General features: G+C 37.5%; 1 protein-coding gene across 2 annotated transcripts in view; it reads right to left on the bottom strand.

The window, feature by feature from the left end:
- ARHGAP42 (Rho GTPase activating protein 42) overlaps positions 1-19,568 on the bottom strand; it is a 142,497-nt gene that overhangs the window by 44,384 nt on the left and 78,545 nt on the right. For both annotated transcript variants that reach the window (XM_059838601.1, XM_059838602.1), the window contains one exon: positions 2,489-2,590. In XM_059838601.1, coding sequence (XP_059694584.1) covers positions 2,489-2,590 — 102 coding nt within the window. The remainder of the gene's footprint in view (positions 1-2,488; positions 2,591-19,568) is intronic.

Below are 19,568 nucleotides of genomic sequence, written 5' to 3'. Positions count from 1 at the left end.
CTTATGAATTTGTGTTAACACCAAAGGATTCAGATTTGTAAGAATTGCTTTGAAAGTGATCCTAAAGTTTCAAAAGCTGAAGGTATTTTAATGTTTTTCTGTGATTTAAAACTGCATGTAAAAAATAAAGAGATCTGATGGATATGATTTTGAGTCTCTACCTGTATGATGTACAGTTACAGTAAGTAATATTTTCATTGATGTAGGCTATCACCTCAATATATATACCAGAACTTTACATAAGCTTGGAGACTGATTCTGGAACAGATTTCAGAGAAATAAAATCAGAAGTTCATTAGATTTCTCACATCACTCAATTTTGCCTATTTTCTCCTTCATTGTAGGCTTCGGTAGGCAGTGAAAAGATGCTACTATGAAGTTTATTTTTGATGTTAAAGGAAAAAAGCCAGTCACCTGTGTAAACTCCATCAGCAGTCTTGCAGGCTCTTAAAATATCCAACATATTTCAGTTAGGTGAATATATGCAAACTTTACAGAATATGTTTTAACCATCAAACTTCAGACACCTAATTAAGGTGGTCTCAATTGTACTCAAGTGAGATATGTAGAAGAACCCAACAGAGTACGAGATCTTTGCTCACCCCAGTACTCTTTAACCCACATAATGTGATGGGGTATCAAGAAACTTCATCAACTCAAGGAAACAGTATTTTTCCCATGTAGGAGTCAAAAAATGGTATTTCCACCTTCCTGAATACATGACGTTGGCTTGAGGCAGGGACTTCCCATCTCCTGCCCTGGGCACCAAAGCCCCAGCTGCCAGCACTGCTTGGTTCTTTGCTCGTGCCCTGATCTGCTGTGGGCTGCTCCAACAAACTCCATCCTGGACATCTGTGCTATAAATGGGGCTCACCCAAACCACTCGGGATGCAAATCAACAGATGTCTTGGATTTCAGGTCAGGAATGGAGCTTGCCCTCCTTTTACTTCCAATATAGACACAGGCCAAAAGCCTCCCAGGTTAACAATTCTGGTACTGATTTGCTATTGTACCTTCTCTTAGGGTGGGTCTGTAGTGCTGATTCAGCACATCTACAGTGGTAGAAAATGGTGAAAGACAGAAATGCCAAGTTATGCTCTTTATCCTTTACAAGGGAGGCATCTAGAAATCAGAAACCTCAGCCTCAGTTACAAGATTTTAAATCCAGATATGTCACTTAAGGACACACTGGAAAAAATTATTCTGGTTTTCCATTAGTTTATACTTGTGAGCCAAATCCACTGTTAATCTACCATAGTTTACTAGATTCACAGTTGTTACTTTGCACTTCAGTTGCTGCTTTTAGACTGTAATAATTCTCATGCCTCAAGAGTAAAATATTTTATTGATTTTGTTTAGCTTCTATTCTAGAACAAATTAGTGCTTAAATTCACTTTTCCCCAATCTGGTAAGAATTTAGTTTTTTTTTTAAGTTGGGACTTAGCCTCTAACAGAACTGCTTCTTCATAAATACATAAGATAATTGGGAAAAGTGAAAGCCATGACATACAAGTGGAACAATAAAGCAATCCTACATAACTAATTTCTTACCTACAGTGATTATTATATAGACATCAACAGCAATTCAGCCATATAGACGTTATTAAATATTTTTAATTTCGAAAATATCCTTCTTACTTTATTTAATTATAATATTATTGATAAACATGAAAAAAAAATCCTATGACATATAACTGAGCGATGGTCACACCTTTGGTGAAAATTCCATCTGCAAACTAACCCCCATGATTTAAGATTCACCATGACAACAGTAATCCCATCAAAATGATTTTAAACTACTTTTGGCACAATTCCCAAAGTGTCATTGCTGGGTTTATTGTAATTTGCTTCAAAGACAAGTTATATTAATTTCAATCAGCATACTAAAAAGCCCTGGAATCTTTCTGTTAAACCAGAAGTCTTCATGTTTTGTTTTTGTTTTTTTTTTTAACAGAAAAGAATCAGCCATACAGCTGAAGTTATAGATAAAATTTCAGGGAAATTTCAGGAGCCTCAATTTCAGAATAAGATTAAAAAGAGGAAAAAAGAAGCAGAAAAGAGCATCATTAAAGTGATCTCAGTTCAATCTTCTCGATTAGAATTTATGTGAAATAGAAGTTCAGTTTCTTCAGTTAATAGATTAACTAGCCAACCTAGAGCAATTAATTAATTGGCTTTCCAGTATTCCCCATATATCTTATAAAACTCACACTTTAATTGTACTAATATAATTCCATCGTTGCAACCAATAAACATTAGCTGTACTTGAAATACATAAAGTTGCAAACAGAGAATATTGCTTTGTTCAAATATTTAACTCCTATTTGGGTCATATTCATCCCAGCCAAGAATTTAGTCACAACAAGCATGACCAGAAACCATCACAATTTCACATTAAATAAAATACAGCATGTCTTAAAGAGAACCAGCTTGTTATCACGATTTCTATGCAAATGTGAAATTAGGTAAGAGTGTATTCAGTTCTTACATCTTGCAAATGAGATTCTTTCTTCTTAGCTGACAAATTTAAGTGCTTCTCTAAGATGGAATAATATTTCTCACTTTCCTTGTCAAACTTCTTCTTCCCATCCTGAAAAATAAAGCATTCCCAAGTGAAATATTTGACTGAATATCACAGCTAACATAAATTAAGAGAAATAACAGGTGCCAAGATATACCTCACTAATAAACCGTTTTTGTTGGTTCCAGTATTTTTAGGGTTGAATTCTTAAGTGCAACTAAAGATAGTAGGAGAACTGCTTCAATAATTAAAAGCAATAGTAAGCAGGATTTTTCCCATAAATAACAAACCCATACAACAGACTTGCATGGTTTCCCATAGTAAATATACACAAGATTTTATGTAAGTGGTATCTTTTTAAGCAGACACTTAATACAAAATAATCTTCCCCAAGCTTTTTAAGTCTACCCAACTGCCACACTGTTTTCACAAAAAACCCCAACAAACAAACAAACAAAACCCAACTAAAATCACAAAAAAACAAACAAACAAACAAGAAAAAACTCCAAACACCTCACCCCCACCCAACAAGCAAAAAACCCCCCAAAAAACCCTCACTGTGGAAGACATAGATGAGTATAAAATATGTGATAAAGACATACTCCTATCTTTGCATTTAAGACTAATACACTTATTTTCCACCCACTCTCCTAAAATACGAGGATGATGGAAAAGCATATGTGTGGTTGCAAAATGAAATTGGTCCAAAAGTCTGTTTCCAATAATATTTCGATGTGTCTGAATATTTAAGCTTGTCTCATTTAAAAGTTATCCTGCCTTTTTCCCTTCCCACTCCTCTTTGTTTTTCCCATCATGTGCAGCTAACCCTCACATTTCTATCATAATACAAAAGAAAGCTACTACTTTGAGTAAATTAAGAAACATCTTACTTTCTACAAACAAATTCAGAATTCATACTTCAAATCTTTTAAACCTGCTGTTCTGAAATTTAAGAAAAAGATAGGTTTCTTAAAAGCTTTTCCATTGTTCAAGGAGTGTCAAATTTCAAGAAATAGGAGAACTGATTGAAGTTGATATCCCATCAGATTACTATTATTGATAAATCTATAACTTTTAATTAAAAAATTATTTATCCCCTAAATAAAAGCAACTTTCTGCCAGTGATTTTTATAACCTTAGTTAAGTCCTAATGATTAATAATTTGAATATTTTGAGGAAACAAAAAAAGCTTCAAGACAAACAGTCCTACTTACACATGTGCAAAAGCTATTAATGATAGAAAAACTAATTACTGGACATCATGCAGTAACATCAGGTCATTTTAAGAACTGCAGTGATTCTTTCCCTGACCTCTTTCTCTCTAGAATTTTTTTAATACAAAAACAAATAACTGGCTTGCATTGTAGCACCACCCTGTTTTCCTTAGTCATATTATGGGACAATCAGGTCAGTCAGAGAAATAAGAAATAGGAGGAAGATTTTAATGACATGAATTAAAACTTAGCAACCAGCTGCAACAACAAACCACTTAATGATTAGTTCCAGTGACTAAAGCTTACAACAGTAAATATATTAGATTGTAAAACACATCATATACTTTCTATCCTGCAAAAAGTTCAAATATATTTAGTATGAAAAATATGCACAATTTGATATTCTCACTACTTCACAACAGAGATATCTTCAAAAGACACCAGAAGGAAAAGAAGGCACTTGACCCAAAAAAAGATTAAACAACAATACAGAATAACTACTAATGCCTTTTATATTTAATTAAGGATAAGCAGATACCAGGACAAAAAGGCAAAAAAGGAAAAATGAAAGTTTGTATTTTGTTTAGCAAGTGAAAAGAAGCTGTAAGAACTATCTTCCAGAATCTTTCCCAAACACATTCTAAACAGAGAGAAGGCAGAAGGCCAGAGTTGTGGCAAAGAACTTGTAAGTTAAATAATCAACTTCTGTGGGACTGAAATCACAGGTCAGTTCCACAGTATATTGGAGAATACTCAAGTGCCAGGTCTTCATGATGAAGCAAGAGCAACCTGTGTATCTCAACAGCGTGACCAAAGGTGCTGTGTATTTCAACAGCTCCTTTGGTCACAAACAGAAATTCAATTCAGTTGATCACTGAATGAAAGGTGCAGTTAGTTACATACTGTCTTATCTTCTGAGATAATGATGTTATGTGCTAGACTAGAAATATGAATCAGATTATTTTAAAATTGAAGCGACAACGCTGTCAAAGTCATCAGCTTCAGGAAATACTCAAGTTAAGGGCAAACTTGATGCAATGAAAAATGTCAAGAGAATTACTTTTTAGGTGTTCTTTCCCCCATGTAATTGTGAAGTGGAAAAGGAGTCCTGCCTGATTGCAGTATTTAAGCTTTTGGTCACAAGCTACTGGAGTTCAGTGGTGGATACCCTGTCCACTAGACCACCTACCTCAGAAGGTAATTCGACACAGCATTTGACAACGAGGCCTGGGTGCTGATACTGCACATTTGGACTTGATATTGTCTTTGCCTCTGCTGTCTCAGATGTCAGATAGAAGGAATGAGCCAAGGAGCCATGGGCAAAGCTCCTACAGGATTACCTAATTCAGACTGGGATCACCCAGCCCACTCTCCCTCCCTCCCTCCTTCCCTCCTTCCCTTCCTTCCTTCCTTCCTTCCTTCCTTCCTTCCTTCCTTCCTTCCTTCCTTCCTTCCTTCCTTCCTTCCTTCCTTCCTTCCTTCCGCCACTTCCTTCCTTCCGCCACTTCCTTCCTTCCGCCACTTCCTTCCTTCCGCCACTTCCTTCCGCCACTTCCTTCCTTCCCTCCCTCCCTCCCTCCCTCCCTCCCTCCTTCCTTCCGCCACTTCCTCCCTTCCTCCCTTCCTTCCTTCCAACAGATTTATGGTACGAACCCTAGGCATTCATCTTCCCTTGTGAACTATTTGTCTCAGAACCAAGGTGATCGATAAGTAATCAAAAGTCTGGCGGCTACTTGAGCTCATACTGACACTAACATAACTTTTACTAACAAGAGCTGGAAAAGAATGTGAAGTCTCAGCTGCCCAGTGAGAGTCAAAGCAAAAGGTGTGACAACAGGACTTCGCCATCTGAAATACCTACATACAGCACACCAAATACATGTCAATGCCTAGAGGGGACTATTGATACACCTAATGTGGCTCACATTGCTTTTACCTTCTGCTGTGCTCTATACTGAAACCTGTGAATTATGTATCACATCCTCTCTTTATACGTATAAAAGGAAAACAGAAAATTAAATGATCACATCTAAACAGATTAGTCCCCCCCACCTGCCAAGAACAAGAAAAAAACAAGTTCAAATAGACTAATTGTGGTTTTAAGACATATTGTATCTCATGTGAAGCTTCACAAAGATCTCCATGGCACCATCCATAAAGAAACAAGGAATTTGAAGGCTCTCATGGTCTTCTGCCAGCTCTCTCCCAGACTGCACCTCCACACTGCCACAGATCTGCTCAGCCTCCACAGTTTTATATACCAGGTATGTTAAAGAGAAAACTACAAATTGGAGCTTGTCTGTCACCAGGACAACTTCTGGCCCAAGTGCAATGTTTTCAGAGACAGTACATCTGATCAACTTCTTCCTCCTTTTCCAGATTTTAACTTAACAAGACCTTCTTCCTTCAAAGGTAGAAGCTGACAAAGTAAAAAGACTAACTGAAGTAAAATGCAAGTAAAGATCTCTTGGCAATTTGGACTGCACTAGTGCCTTAACCTGGCGATAATCCTGGGAATAAGTTTGCAGCAGGACAGTGTTTCTGGCATTGCTCTGATTACACAGACATGTTTCTGGGAAAAGTATAAAAAATACTGTCCCCAACAGGTGAGTGAGTTTCCTTTGCTTGGAAGGTCCTCCACTGTGCCAGTAAAACCCACATACTTGGACATACTGAAGCCTCTGAAATCTGTTTACTTAATACAAATTAACAAAAAAAGATACACTCAGAAGCAGGTGATTCATGTTCTGGATGAGAATAAACAGTTTATGCCAAAATAGCTCTTGTCTCACACACTCAGTCAGTGACTCACAGCACACACGCGCATCCTAAGTGGAGCCACAGACTCAGCTTATTCCTGCTTTAGCCTGTTCTTCTGCAGCCCTCAAAACACTTTACACACAGCCACTGCACAAATGAACTGTCTGAATCCTGGTCCCAGCAATCTGTGCCCATAAGACGGAGAAATCTACTTTTCCACATACTAGGAGGTTTTCAAAGGAAGTTTCCATGCAAAAACATCTCCTCAAAGTTTAGGAGACGTGATTGCTTTTGCCCAGATTCCACATTGGATCAAACCCCAGGGAGAAGAGATGTGGTTGGATAAGAAAGCTTGTGCTGCACTGTTACCAGAACAGACTGCACCAGCCATGACACAAAGCTTAAGGCATGTGGCCATAAGAAGATGCTAATTCCTGATCTCTGTACTGTCTTTTATTCCCTTCAGATTCCAGCTTGCTTTCATCCTTGCACATCTTTCCTGAAGTAAACTTCATCCTTTCTCTTTGCCCTGGAAAAGTATCAACCATTTCTTTCAAAATATCAGATAGAACATATGATAAAAACTCCCAAATCCATGTGAGATAACTGGGAGGGTGCAATAAAAAAAATCTAAGCACAGAAAAAGGGAAATTACATAATATTAATCCTTGGTGTGTTTTACACTGATATAAGTCAGTCATATAAGTCATCAACGCCTTTTGTCTAGACTAAGTCCTGCAGATTCTAAACACTGGAAATGTCTCTGTACAGTTGTTTAACCATTCTCAGGTGTGTCAAGCCTTATATCAGTTCAAAAATATTTACAGTTTGAAATGGTTCAAATTTCTAGGAACCCCATTAGGAAAGCCCTTAACCACACACTTGCCTTACAGCATTTAATGGAGCCTTGCTAACTGCCAGTACCCTCTTGAGAGACTTAAGTCATGTAATACTGGATCCAGGTCTAATTCCTGGTTTTATTCTCTCTGCTCAGATTTCCTGCATAGTTTTATTTCAAAACTGATTAGAAAACCTCAAAAAAAAAAAAATCTTTTCAGAAATAAATTTTGCTTGAGATACTTCTAATTATAGGCATGCCAGTTAGAAGTTTAACTCAAAAGATGTCCTTGTATTTTTCTTGTTTTACAAATATTTATGACTGTGAGAGGTCCAGATATCAATTGCTGAGAAGTTTATTAAAAAGTTGACTCGAGTGAGTCAGATAGTTTTTCTCAGAAAAGTTCAGAAAGATTTTAAATGCATGCTCTAACTAATCATATACATGCTACAAATCACTGGCATGATTCCTACAAATTTTACCCACCAGCTGTATTTTTAGATAGAAAACATGAATCATTGTTATACTTTAAAGTTGTCTTTCCTTTTCCAGAGGAAATATCAAGAAATATGGTATTTTTATAATGGTCCACCACTACTTCGTGTGCAGTATTTAATGTCAAAACCGTTACATGTATCTTCAGGATAATTATATAAATTATTCCTCTTTATTTTTCAAAAAAGAGCCTTTGCCGTCCTTCTCATTCACTTCCTTTTTTTTGGTTGCAACAATTTTGGTGTTATATTTATCTATTAGCTACATCTTGTATCTGTCCATACAGAAATTTTTAAACTCTTTTTTTGTTGCCAAATTAATATTTAACGCTTTAAGAAGCTAATCCTTAAAAAATACCACCAAAATATTATCCTTGTTGAAACAATAAAATAAACATGTTTTCAAGAAATTATTTTAAAAGGATCAAGAAAGGAAATTAAACCAGAAATCACTGCAAGAAACTATTTCAAAAACAAGAAGTCAGTACCTTGAAAAGAGGAGAATACCTTAATTAGAAAGCAAGTGAACATTGTGAAACATGGCCATGATGATTTCTTTCTTCCCCTCACCCAGAATTAGTAGATATTTTTTCCCCAACTCAAACTGAGGTTTAGAAACTGTAGAAACTGGCACATAAGTACAACAGTAAGCCTTGAATATAGATCAAGTCAGACACATTTGTCAGTTGAACAACCTGAAGGCAACAGTGAACTCTGTGGAGATCAATAAAGCCACATCCCTTTTCTTTCTCTTTGACAACAACTGCAAAAATGTTGATTTTTGCAACAACAGACTGGAGATGGTTCATTGCTGGAATGTAAGACTTCAAATATATTTTCTCGAAGCCATCTTTTTTGCTACCTCCCAAAGAAAAATTCAAATTGTATTTCTACAAAGTTAGTGGGATTTTGTTTGGAGATGTAAGTTTGGGGACCATGTCTTAATAAGTAGCGGGAGAAAAAAAATACAACGGTAGTCTAGAAAATAAACTAAACTTATTTTGGAAAGACTGATTTGAGCTAAGATCCTATGGACTTCTTGTAAAATGTAAAATCTCAGAGTTTCACAACTCCTCACTTGAGGAGAAAAAAAGTAAATTCACCTTCCATTTTATGTTGCCCAAGGTTTTGTTGAGCATTCTCATGGAAGTAGTTGGTGACTTGCTGGGTTTTGATTGGTTTTGATAATATTGAAATTATCATTGGCATCTGAGACCACAGGGTGCAGGTGCATTTTAATAGATGTCTGGATAGGAAGAATTTCTTTCTGGTAGAAATTTTGATTTGTTATGTGAATACTAAGGGTTCAAGATCAGGTTGAAAGATGTGAGAAGCCTTTTTTTCCAGAAGAAAAAGTGAAAAGGTGACATAAAAGTCCTTCTCTCCTCTTACTCCTCCAAAACAGAATTTAATGTATTGTTAGGCTATAGGGTTTCCCCAAATCCATAAGAAAGTCAAAAAGGAAAGGACATGGTTTATGTATCATTAGCAAGTAATATGAAGTGAAGCAAATTTGTACCATAGTTCATAAAGAAATCCTTGTTGATTGACATAAAATAGGGTTAATATAGCCATAAATTATGTCTTATGTTCCTCATAACTGCCAGTGAAAACACTTCCAAATTGAAGCAAAATGCATCATGTAGAAAATTAAATGTCCAAATGACTATAAATCTTAAAACCAATTCTTTACTAAAAAAGAACAACCATATGCAAACCATGATGATCCAGAAAACAATATAGCGTAAGACACAAATAATTATAATAAAGAGAACATATTGCAACTATGAAGTATAACAAGGTAATAAACTGGGAATACAAGACTGTTTAGCAACATTAAAGCTATGAAGACAGATATTAGAAACTGGCAGTTAAAAAAAGAACCTCAATTAAAATCAGGTAAGGAATACATAAAACTGAAATACACTTGAAACAAGCCAAAACTAATTTAAGTTTCACTGGAGTTCACATCTGTGTAAAATACTGAATAACCTTGAAAGAGATAATTTACTTTCAGGCTCATAAACTTCTGAAGAAAATGTTCTTTTCCCTCTGTAATGCCTTTAAAGATCCAAGTATCAGGTACTTTCAAAAGTGTATCCTGGAAGAGGAGAATCTATTTCCTAATAATTCCGTATGTAATTCCATTAGATGTTTTCAAATTAAAAAGCAGATTCTATTAGATGAGAAAATGTGTTTGTAGGATGTCACTTGTTTTTCTCCGAAAAATTCTCTCTTGAAATGGAAACAAAAATATTACAAGTTCCCAGCATTGCTGTGAAAATACGTGCAAACCTGCCAGTACTGTCAGGTCACAAAACAGGACATATTAGACTCCCTGTTATTCAACTGCAGAGCTGTCTTGAGTTTATTTGGCTGATTCCAGGAGTAGCTGCTCTGTGTCTGGGAATCTGCTAAATCCCTGCCCAAACAGCAGGACTGGTAAGTCTACACACGTAATCTCATTTTATTGCTTTACTGTCTACTAAATATGAAGTATTTTTGCTGGAATAGCTTACTTAAGATATTATCAAGTTACTGCTTAAATAATATGGAGAAGGCCCCTAGAACATCAGAAATGGACTTACTTTTCTCTGCATCAGGTTTAGAATAGCTTTCTGAAGTTTAAAATATTTTATCAAAACAGGAAGAGTTTTGTTCCTGTACAAAAACTTGTGACTTTAAATGATTTCAAAAACAAAGTTAGCCACGCTCTTTAGGAGCTCTTGAAGAGGCCACTTCATCTGCATAGTTAGCAACATGTTTGCTTTGTGAACTGAAAGCAAAGATAAAGAAAAAAGCTGCAAAGAACATAATGTCATTCAAATAAAGCAATTCCAACAGACCAGCTTAAAACTTCGCATACTCACTGCTTCATTTCAAAAGCTGCAGATAAAAATATCTCTTTCTTTTTTTAAGTAATTTCTTTTTTTAAACACTCTTTGGGAATCTCCCATCTATGCCAACCAATCAGCCAACATCACTGATCCCAGTGTGCCAGCAGCACATTCAGCACCACTCATGGTCCCAGGGCACCTCCGACGTCATTTAAACAGGACTGCAGTGCTGACCTGAGGAAGAACTTGAGGCGTGCTTTGAGAAATTTTTTAGATTAATACACACAACTGGAAACTGTGCTGCTTACAGATATTTTGGGAAAAAAAAAAGGAAACAGTCTGAGGTCAATGTCAGAAGTGATTATGTTTTGTTTTGTTTTGAAAGCATCTATTTTCAGAGTCCCTTTTACAACACTGATAAAAGAACACAAACTATCACTTTGGGGTGAAAAGTTAAGCCTCCCTAGTGGTGTTGTTGGGCTCACTGAGTGCTCTCAAATTACTTCTTGGAGGTAGGTGTTTAATCTTCTCATCAAGACAAGAATCTGAGACCACCTTTTCTTGGCAAACTCCGCAGGAACAAACGGTTCTGTGGTAGCTACTGACAGGTCCTGAAATAACAAAACTGCTTTATTTGGTGGAGAGATGGATCTCTTGATGCTCCCATATCTATCAAGACACAATAAAGTTTAAAGTAATAATGTCTATTTTTGTTACAGCACAGGAAGGATACTTCCCAGATACAATCATCCACTTCACTTTGGAACAGAGCTATTTCAGAGTTTTCTTTACCAAAAGCAAAGTTGCTATCTTAGTAGGAGATTCAAATTTGTATATTCCCAGGCCCCTGCAGAATCTGCTGCATAGACAGAACAGGATACTGAATGAAGGGAAATCTGTGGCGATACAGCTGATCAAATGACTTTCTATTTAGAATGGAAAAAGGCAACTCCACCATTTATATGGAATAAAGACCCATAGACCCCCACATCCTCTGAGAAATGTCCAAACAATGCCCAAACTGTAACTATAACTGTAACTATTTTTATGCAGTTAACGACACCGTGAAACAAAGGGAAGCAATGCAGAAAGAGACCTTAATTTTCCCCCAAACTGGTAAAGAAAAACCCCAACATGTAACAGAGTAAGATTAACAGAAGAATTCATACCCATGTATAAAACCTCATGACTTAAGCATTTCAGTACAGTACCTCATGACTAAAGCACTAAGTGTTCACTACAGCTCTGACACTATACAACACCCACAAGCACAATTCTGAAGTAATCCCTGTAGGCTAAGAGAAGGCAGCTGCCTTTATCAAAACATAATGAATTTGGCTTGATAAAGGATGTTAAAACTCATGACAGAGTCTAATTTCGAACAAGGGGAGGAAGAACAGGGGACTAGGTGCCTTTGAGCTGGTGAATGAAGATTGACACCTTGTGCAGGGAGCAGAATACCAAACTGCTTTTTAAAGTCCTGTCCTGCCCTGTGCCTGGGCAATTGGCCACTCCTTGTATTTCTCTTAAATCCTTCTTGAGACTTTTAAAATCTCATCAACAACCTTGCAACCTGTTTTTCAGGTGTGGGAACATGATCCTGTCCACGCTGCAGCCAAGAGCAGGTCTAGAAAGAACTTAACAGCTGAGTAGAACTACTGCACCCTGTTTGCCAAATCCTCCATGCCCTCAAACACTCACTAAGAAGTTTAGTTCCCCTGTGAGCTGGAAATTAAGTTTGAAGGTCAACGTCTTTGTTCATACTTTTGATCACAGCTCAGGAGTACAGTAGGATTCTAGCAGCTGTGCAGGGTCAGGACGCAACCTTCCTGAGTCCTTCCTGTGACACACACCACAGTAGGCTGCAGCAGATTAGCAAGAAAAAAAGCCTTTATTTAATTAGAAGATGTCAAAGTTTTCTTGCATTTTTATATTCTTTTGTCCTTTTTCAGTAAAAAGGCTAACACTACCTAAGTTTTAGATATTTTTGTTTTACTAGCTTATAGACTTTTAAAAAATAAATGGTTCTTTTTGCTAAGAAAGGTACACTGCATGCTTACTTAAACAATTCCACCAATTTACACATTTATTCTAACCCTTAATTCTTAAATGTTATGGCAGAATAATAAATTATTTTCCAATTTACTACAGGGGACTAATTTATTTATCCTTAATTTATATCTGTTTTCTTTATGATGCAAATTAGATTCTTATTAAACTGCGGAAAAAAACGAAGCTTCAGAAACCGGTTTTAGTCAGTGAGCCAGTTAATCACACTCACTTATAACAGAGAGGCTGCATTTAACAGAATTTATTAAAATTGATTATGCACATAACATTAACTGTTTTCCTCCCAAACACGTGCAGTTAACACACTGAACCAACAGTTTTTAATCACTGTGTCCAAAACCTTATAGTTATGAGATTTGAGTTTTCACTCTCATCTTTTAAAAGAATACACTAAAAGTGAAACAAGCTTTTAGGAATGTTGTCTTTCTTTTGTTTGTTTTTCTGTAAACTTCCTAAAAGCTTGTCAACTTTGAATGAAACAGTAATTGAATTGAGGCAAACTGCAATGAGAAAATAATTTTGTTTCATTTGCATGAGCCGTCCCAAGAAGAGCAGTCACTTCAAAAAGACTCTGGGTCCAGGTACTCAGCCAGTGTTGTCTTCCAGTTTAATAGTTTGGCTCTGCACAGGAGAAAGTAAGACTTGCTTAGATGAAATGTATGCATAGAGGGCTCTTCATCACTTTTTGAAACTTCCCAAATATTTCACATACACAAGTGTAGAAGAAGCAATGGCTAATAATACTTGGCATAACAATTATTTTGTTTGTGGCAAAAATAGGTCTTTCACTGCTTGATATTTCCCTACATTTATTTGAATAAATAAGGGAAAATACATCTGATCTATTTAAAAAATAATTTAATATTATACATTTTCATTAAATGCAAGCGCTGATTTCTCATTTCTTGCATTTGCTAGTTTAAGTAAAATATCAGGTTAGACAACCCATATGGGATTATTTCTCAAATGAAAGTGTTCTAGGACCAAAATCTTGGAATGGAATGTATTTACTAGTGCAATTCACAACTTTCACAGTTCAGAAACATTAACCAAAACTTGAGGATTTATGTAAGTAAACAAAAATCTAGAGAAAATTTGTGCTTCTCTATCTAGCAGAGACAGATGTCTATTAACCTATAATACCTAAAGAGATTGCCATGAGTTATTTATCAGTACTGCAGATTTTTTGGTATGCAGCCGTCTCATGACCATTGAGTAGCCTCAGTTCCTCATGCTCAATTATTTATTCTTACAATTTATCCCCAATCCTCCATCCCTCCTCCTCTATCTCAGCAACCTATGGCAATACCATCAGATTTTACCTGGTCATTGCCAAAAATTAAACAACAGACTGATCTCAAATTGCCCCAAGGAATCTTCTAACTGGTGACTTCTCTCTAACCAGACATTCCCTCCCATAAACAAAACTCACTGCCCTCTTCCCATGAGCTAGTTCCTCTGACAGACTGGGTTTCTCATACTAAGCCCCATCTAAACTACATTACAGTGACTCATGTAGAACGTTATAAAAGCCTGGTTGAAATAGAAATAGGTTTGATCCCCTGTATTTCCTTGCCTACAAAATAAGTTATCCAAAAAGACATCAGGTAACTGGTACTAACCCTTTTTGAGAAACTGTTGCATTTTAACTCAAAACATTTGGTCATCAATAATTCCCCTTGCCCGTCTTCTCTTTGTGCTTCCTTCTCCTGGCCCCCTCCCTCCATGGCTCAGACTGACATTAAAACACACCAAATCTAGTGGATGCAAATACCAAACCTTGAGTGACAGACACCACTTGTAATGAAACACCTCCTGCTGTACCTACTACAGCAAGGTCACTCATTTTTCTCAGTTAAAGGACAAGTGCTATGATTTGATTGGATACTGATGAAACTGATTCACCAAATGGGCATTCTGGTATTTCTAACCATCTTAGATATTTATCTAAAACGCTCTCTGACAGCTTTCTGACAGACCTTAAAGCATGGGGGGGTTTTGTTTGTTTCACGCTCCTCAATTTCTAGACAATCCAAATTAAACACAGAGAGAACGTGCTACCGCCTGCATGCCTACATGTGAAGACAGATATGAGCAAAGATGTGGGAAAATTAATCCCAGCAGTGAATATGGACTTGTTTCCCAAGTAGAAAGGAATTCACTGCTTTGAATAAATTAATGAAATTAAATAATGATAAAAACTAATCCTCTTGGCCAAAACAAATTATTTTATGAAAAAAACAGATGGAATTATAAGGAGGAAACAAAACTCTCCTTTTAAGTCTTAAAACCAAAATTGCTTCTGTTGTCTTTGATCTGATTTAAGTTGTATTAAAGGTCAATGAACATTGGAACAAATATTGCCAAATACTGTACTCAATGGATAAAAAGAAAGAGGAAGGTTTGGCTTTATGGTCCGTAACACATCACACAATGAGCTCACCAGAGTTACCAGCTGGGGCCTCGCAAACCACATTGACCAAATAAGGCAAAAGGCTTCGTGCCTGGAATCCTTTCCCAGTTACCTCACCCGGCTTCTGCTCGCCTTGCTACAATAATTGGAGAGGTCATTTTTTTAAACTCAGATGGAGTAAATCAACAGGCTGTCCAATGCAAAGCTGGGTTTGTGTAGTCTCTGGAGAGAACTCAGCTTTATTTAAACTGAGTGTGTACAGAAAAGGAATAACTAAAATATGTGCAATAAAAACAGAAGAGCAAGTAGTATAAATCAAGAAGAGCAAGTGATGCAGATTTGTATATTGCTGGTTAGATTACAAACCCTAATGTTTTATGGGGAATGTTTCTCAAATTTGTTGGGTACCTTCAGGTTTTTGAAGTGCATGTGAAGTATTGGTCTTATGCTTGTGTTATTCCAAAAACACTTGAACTTTGCACTCTTGGGTTTATACGGTCCTTGTATTTAAAATATAGTTTTGTAACGTCAACAGGATATATTTTATCCTCCATATTTTTTTGCTTTCTGTGACCATATTTTTGGTTAAACTCATTATAGTTTTGAAGAAAAAATTTAATATTCTCATTCTCTATATTAAAAACATCTATAGGATATTCATCATGGTAGCAAAAAATCTTGTGAACTTATTTATTACTGAAAAAAAATAGTGGTTCTCATAATTTATAACATTTTACCCTTTTTTCCCTTGGGAGGATGAGGTTTGCTTGTGTTTACCTGCAACTGAATTTTATCTGGTGTTTTATAAAAAAAAGGAAAAAAAAGCCCAGAAATCACTTTTAAGTGCTCTCTCACATAATCTTCACCCCCAGCAAAATCTGACAGTAGTACCTAATATAATTTCCTGTTTTGTATATTGGTAACACAACTATCTAATAATATTTTTTTTCCACAAAATTTGGAAACACAGCTTAACAGGGTATTAAAATATATAATGTCAAAGTCTGATTAGAAGACTGAGTCCAAAACTCAACAGTTGCTTGGATCTGTACTTACTGCTAACATTGCCAATGCTAAAGGTATGCCAATCTTGTGCTTCTATACCCAATCCCTTTAAATGTTTGTCCATAAGATATTATGATGCAAATTAATTGCAAAGTGACAGCTCCAGAAATGTGACATTACTACCAGCTATCCTGTGGAGTTTGAACCATCTACAGAATCACACAATCACAGAATATGCTAAGTTGGAAAGGACGCAAAAGGATCATCAAGTCCAGCTCCTGGCCCTGTGCAAGACCATCCCCAGGAGTCACACCATGTGCCCGAGAGCACTGTCCAAATGCTTCTTGATCTCAGACAGGCTGGTGCTGGGATCATTTCCTGGGGGAGCCTGTTCCAGTGCCCAACCACGCTCTAGTGAAATCTTTTTAAATCGCCAATCTAAATTTCCCCTGATTCAGCTTCAGACCATTCCCTCGGGTCCTGTCATTGGTCACTACAAAGAAGAGATCATGCCTGCCCCTCTGCTTCCCCTAATGACGGAGTTCCAGACTGCAATGGGGTCTTCCCTTGTTTCCTCTTCTCCAGGCTGAACAGAGCAAGCAATCCCAGTGTCTCCTTGTATGACTTCCTTTCCAGACCCTTCACCACATTCATAGCCCTTCTTTGAACACTCCCTTATATCTTCCCGTCTTATATGGTGGCACCCAGAACTGTCCCCAGCACTGGAGGTGAGGCTGCCCCAGAGCAGAGCAGGACAATCCCTTGCCCAGCTGGCCATGCTGTGCCTGATGCCCCCCAGGGCAGGGTTGGCCCTCCTGGCTGCCAGGGCACTGCTGGCTCATGTTCAACTTGTCACAGACCAGGACCCCCAGGTCCCTCTCTGCAGCACTGCTCTGCAGCATCTCATTTCCCAGTCTGCCCATACATCCAGGGTTAAACCATCCCATGTGCAGAATCCAGCAGTTTTCCCTGTTGAATTTCATCTGGTTGGTGACTGTACAGTCCTCTAATCTGCCAAGGTATCTCTGCAGGGCCTCCCTGTCTTTGAGGGAGTCAACAGCTGCTCCCAGTTTTGCATCATCTGCAAACTTGCCTACTATCCCTTCCAGTCCTGTGTCCAAATCATTTATGAAGATGTTGAAGAGCACAGGGCAGAGGATGGAACCCTATGGAACCCCACTAGTGAAAGGTCACCAGTCTGATGCCACCCCACTCATTAAAACCCTTTGTGCCTGACCTGTGAGCCAATTCTCAACCACAGCATGATGTGTTTATTCAGCTGAATGCTGGACATTTTGTCCAGAAGGAGTCTGTGACAGCATGGAAAGATCACATCAGCTGGCTTCCCTTGATCAGCTAGGTAGGTTAACGTGTCATTAAAGGAAATCAGGTGTGGCAAGCAGGACTTTTCCCTCATGAAGCCATGCTGGCTGTCACCAATGACTGCACTGTCTTTCAGGTGTCTTTCAATACCTTCCAGAATAATTTTCCCCATAACTGAACTGAAGCGAGACTAACAGGCCTGTGTTTTCTAGAGTCCTCCTTCTTGTACTTCTTGAAAACTGGGACAACTTTCTCCAGCTTCTAATCAGCTGGGACATCTCTGGTTTCTTTTTGGAGATCAGCATGTACACAGAAATGTTTTGGGGTTTTGGGCAGGAGAGGGATGACAGAGAAACAGACGCAAGTTCGAATTTGATACAAATACCATTCTACACACTGTTTTAGACTAACACTACAGGTAAAAATAAAACAGCTCACACCTGCTGTGGACCTGGTAAGGTCCACTCAACTGATGTGTCTAGAAAACACCACAAATAAAAAGTGACATTCTCAGTGTTCTGTGAAACTTGCTGCTAAAATCCAAACAACAAGAAAATATCTATATCTTCTGTTTGACTATCAGCACAGATCATCCCAGAGGAGTTCAAAGCCAAATCTCTGCGTAAACCTTCCTTAACTGCAGATAAATAGCCAGCAAGCTCAACTCATTCTATATTTATAAGAGCTCATAAATGCTCAAGGGCTGATCCCAGTGAACAGAAGTACGGTAAGCAATCTGACCATGTTTTCCACTTTACCAATAATGGGTTTCACAAAGCCTAAACTTCTACTCTACTTCATATGGGTCTCATTATTCCTAAATCATACGCTGCTATTTTGTAATTACTAGAAAAACAATACTGAATGTAATTAAGCTGTGACTTGTTTGTGTTGATACCATTTATTTAAAGGCCAACTGTAATTGCTTCCACTGATAAAAATCAATTCAAAGGCAAATGTATCACACTCGGTTATGACAGCTTTCTGAATCTCTCATTTCTGAGTCTGGCAGTTGAACTCCATGTGCAGTGTTAGAAAATATGTTTGTTTGACATTTTATAAAACAATGACCTCGGAGAGCTCTCTTTAGGGTATCTGTGTGTCAAGCCAAGTACCCTGGACTCTCCAAAACACACAGCACTGCATAATAAAGTGCATTAGATACTGGAATAAGAGTTAGCTGAGCCAGGCTGCCTCCTGAACTCATTCTGTATAGTGTAGTATGACCACAGACAAGTCAAAACAACTCTAAGAGGAGCAGATGCCCATATTTTACATGGAAGAGATATAGAAAAGAAACCAACCATTGTGATATACCAAACAGAGAGGACTCAACCTGTCCTGTAGCGCCCTGCCTTTAATATTCTTGATGATACAAAAAACAAAGGAGTCATCTTCAATTAGATCATTATGCATGTGTTGACATCTACTGAGTGATATATTTATTCAAAGGAAACCTGAGTGTCATAGAGAGTTCTGCAGAGAGTCCTGTGAACCACCTATGAATTGTCTCTGTCCTGCAGCAAGACAGTCAGTAGTGTGGTGGGTTGAGCTTTCCTATTCTCATAGTTAAAGGGATATCATTCTTCAGAGCATTCTCTGAAGAATGATATCCCTTTAACTATGAGAATAGGAAATGAAACACTACTACAAAGAACTGGATGACACTACTAAAACCTACTGAAAACTAAAAATAATTTTGTGCTGGGATTAAGTTCTGATTCATGCAGCATGATAAATAATCTCCAAGTCCTGCATCTCACAGCAGCTTAGGGGTGGGACAAGAGAAGAATGTTGTTGTACACAAAAACATATCAAGTGAAAGGGTAAAGAACACCCACTTCAGAGAAATCTGACCTCAAGTTCGCAGTACACATTCTTCACAAACATCTACTTAGTTCCTGTGCGGAAGCAGCCCCATGTGTTTGCTACACATTCACAATAGCCATACAAGAAGTATAAACCTTTGGTGTCTCTTTCCAATAGCTCTGTTCTTCTTCTGAGTTTCTTTGAGTACAGCACAAGCACAACCTCACCTGCAACATCAGAGAGCTTTTTTTGTACTCATTTAACCTTACAAATGGAATGTTTCC

Source organism: Haemorhous mexicanus, chromosome 2 (assembly GCF_027477595.1).
Source record: "Haemorhous mexicanus isolate bHaeMex1 chromosome 2, bHaeMex1.pri, whole genome shotgun sequence".
In the NCBI taxonomy this organism is placed as follows: Eukaryota; Metazoa; Chordata; class Aves; order Passeriformes; family Fringillidae; genus Haemorhous; species Haemorhous mexicanus.
The sequence above is the reverse complement of the archived record's forward strand: the minus strand, read 5'-3'. Positions and strand labels throughout refer to the sequence as shown.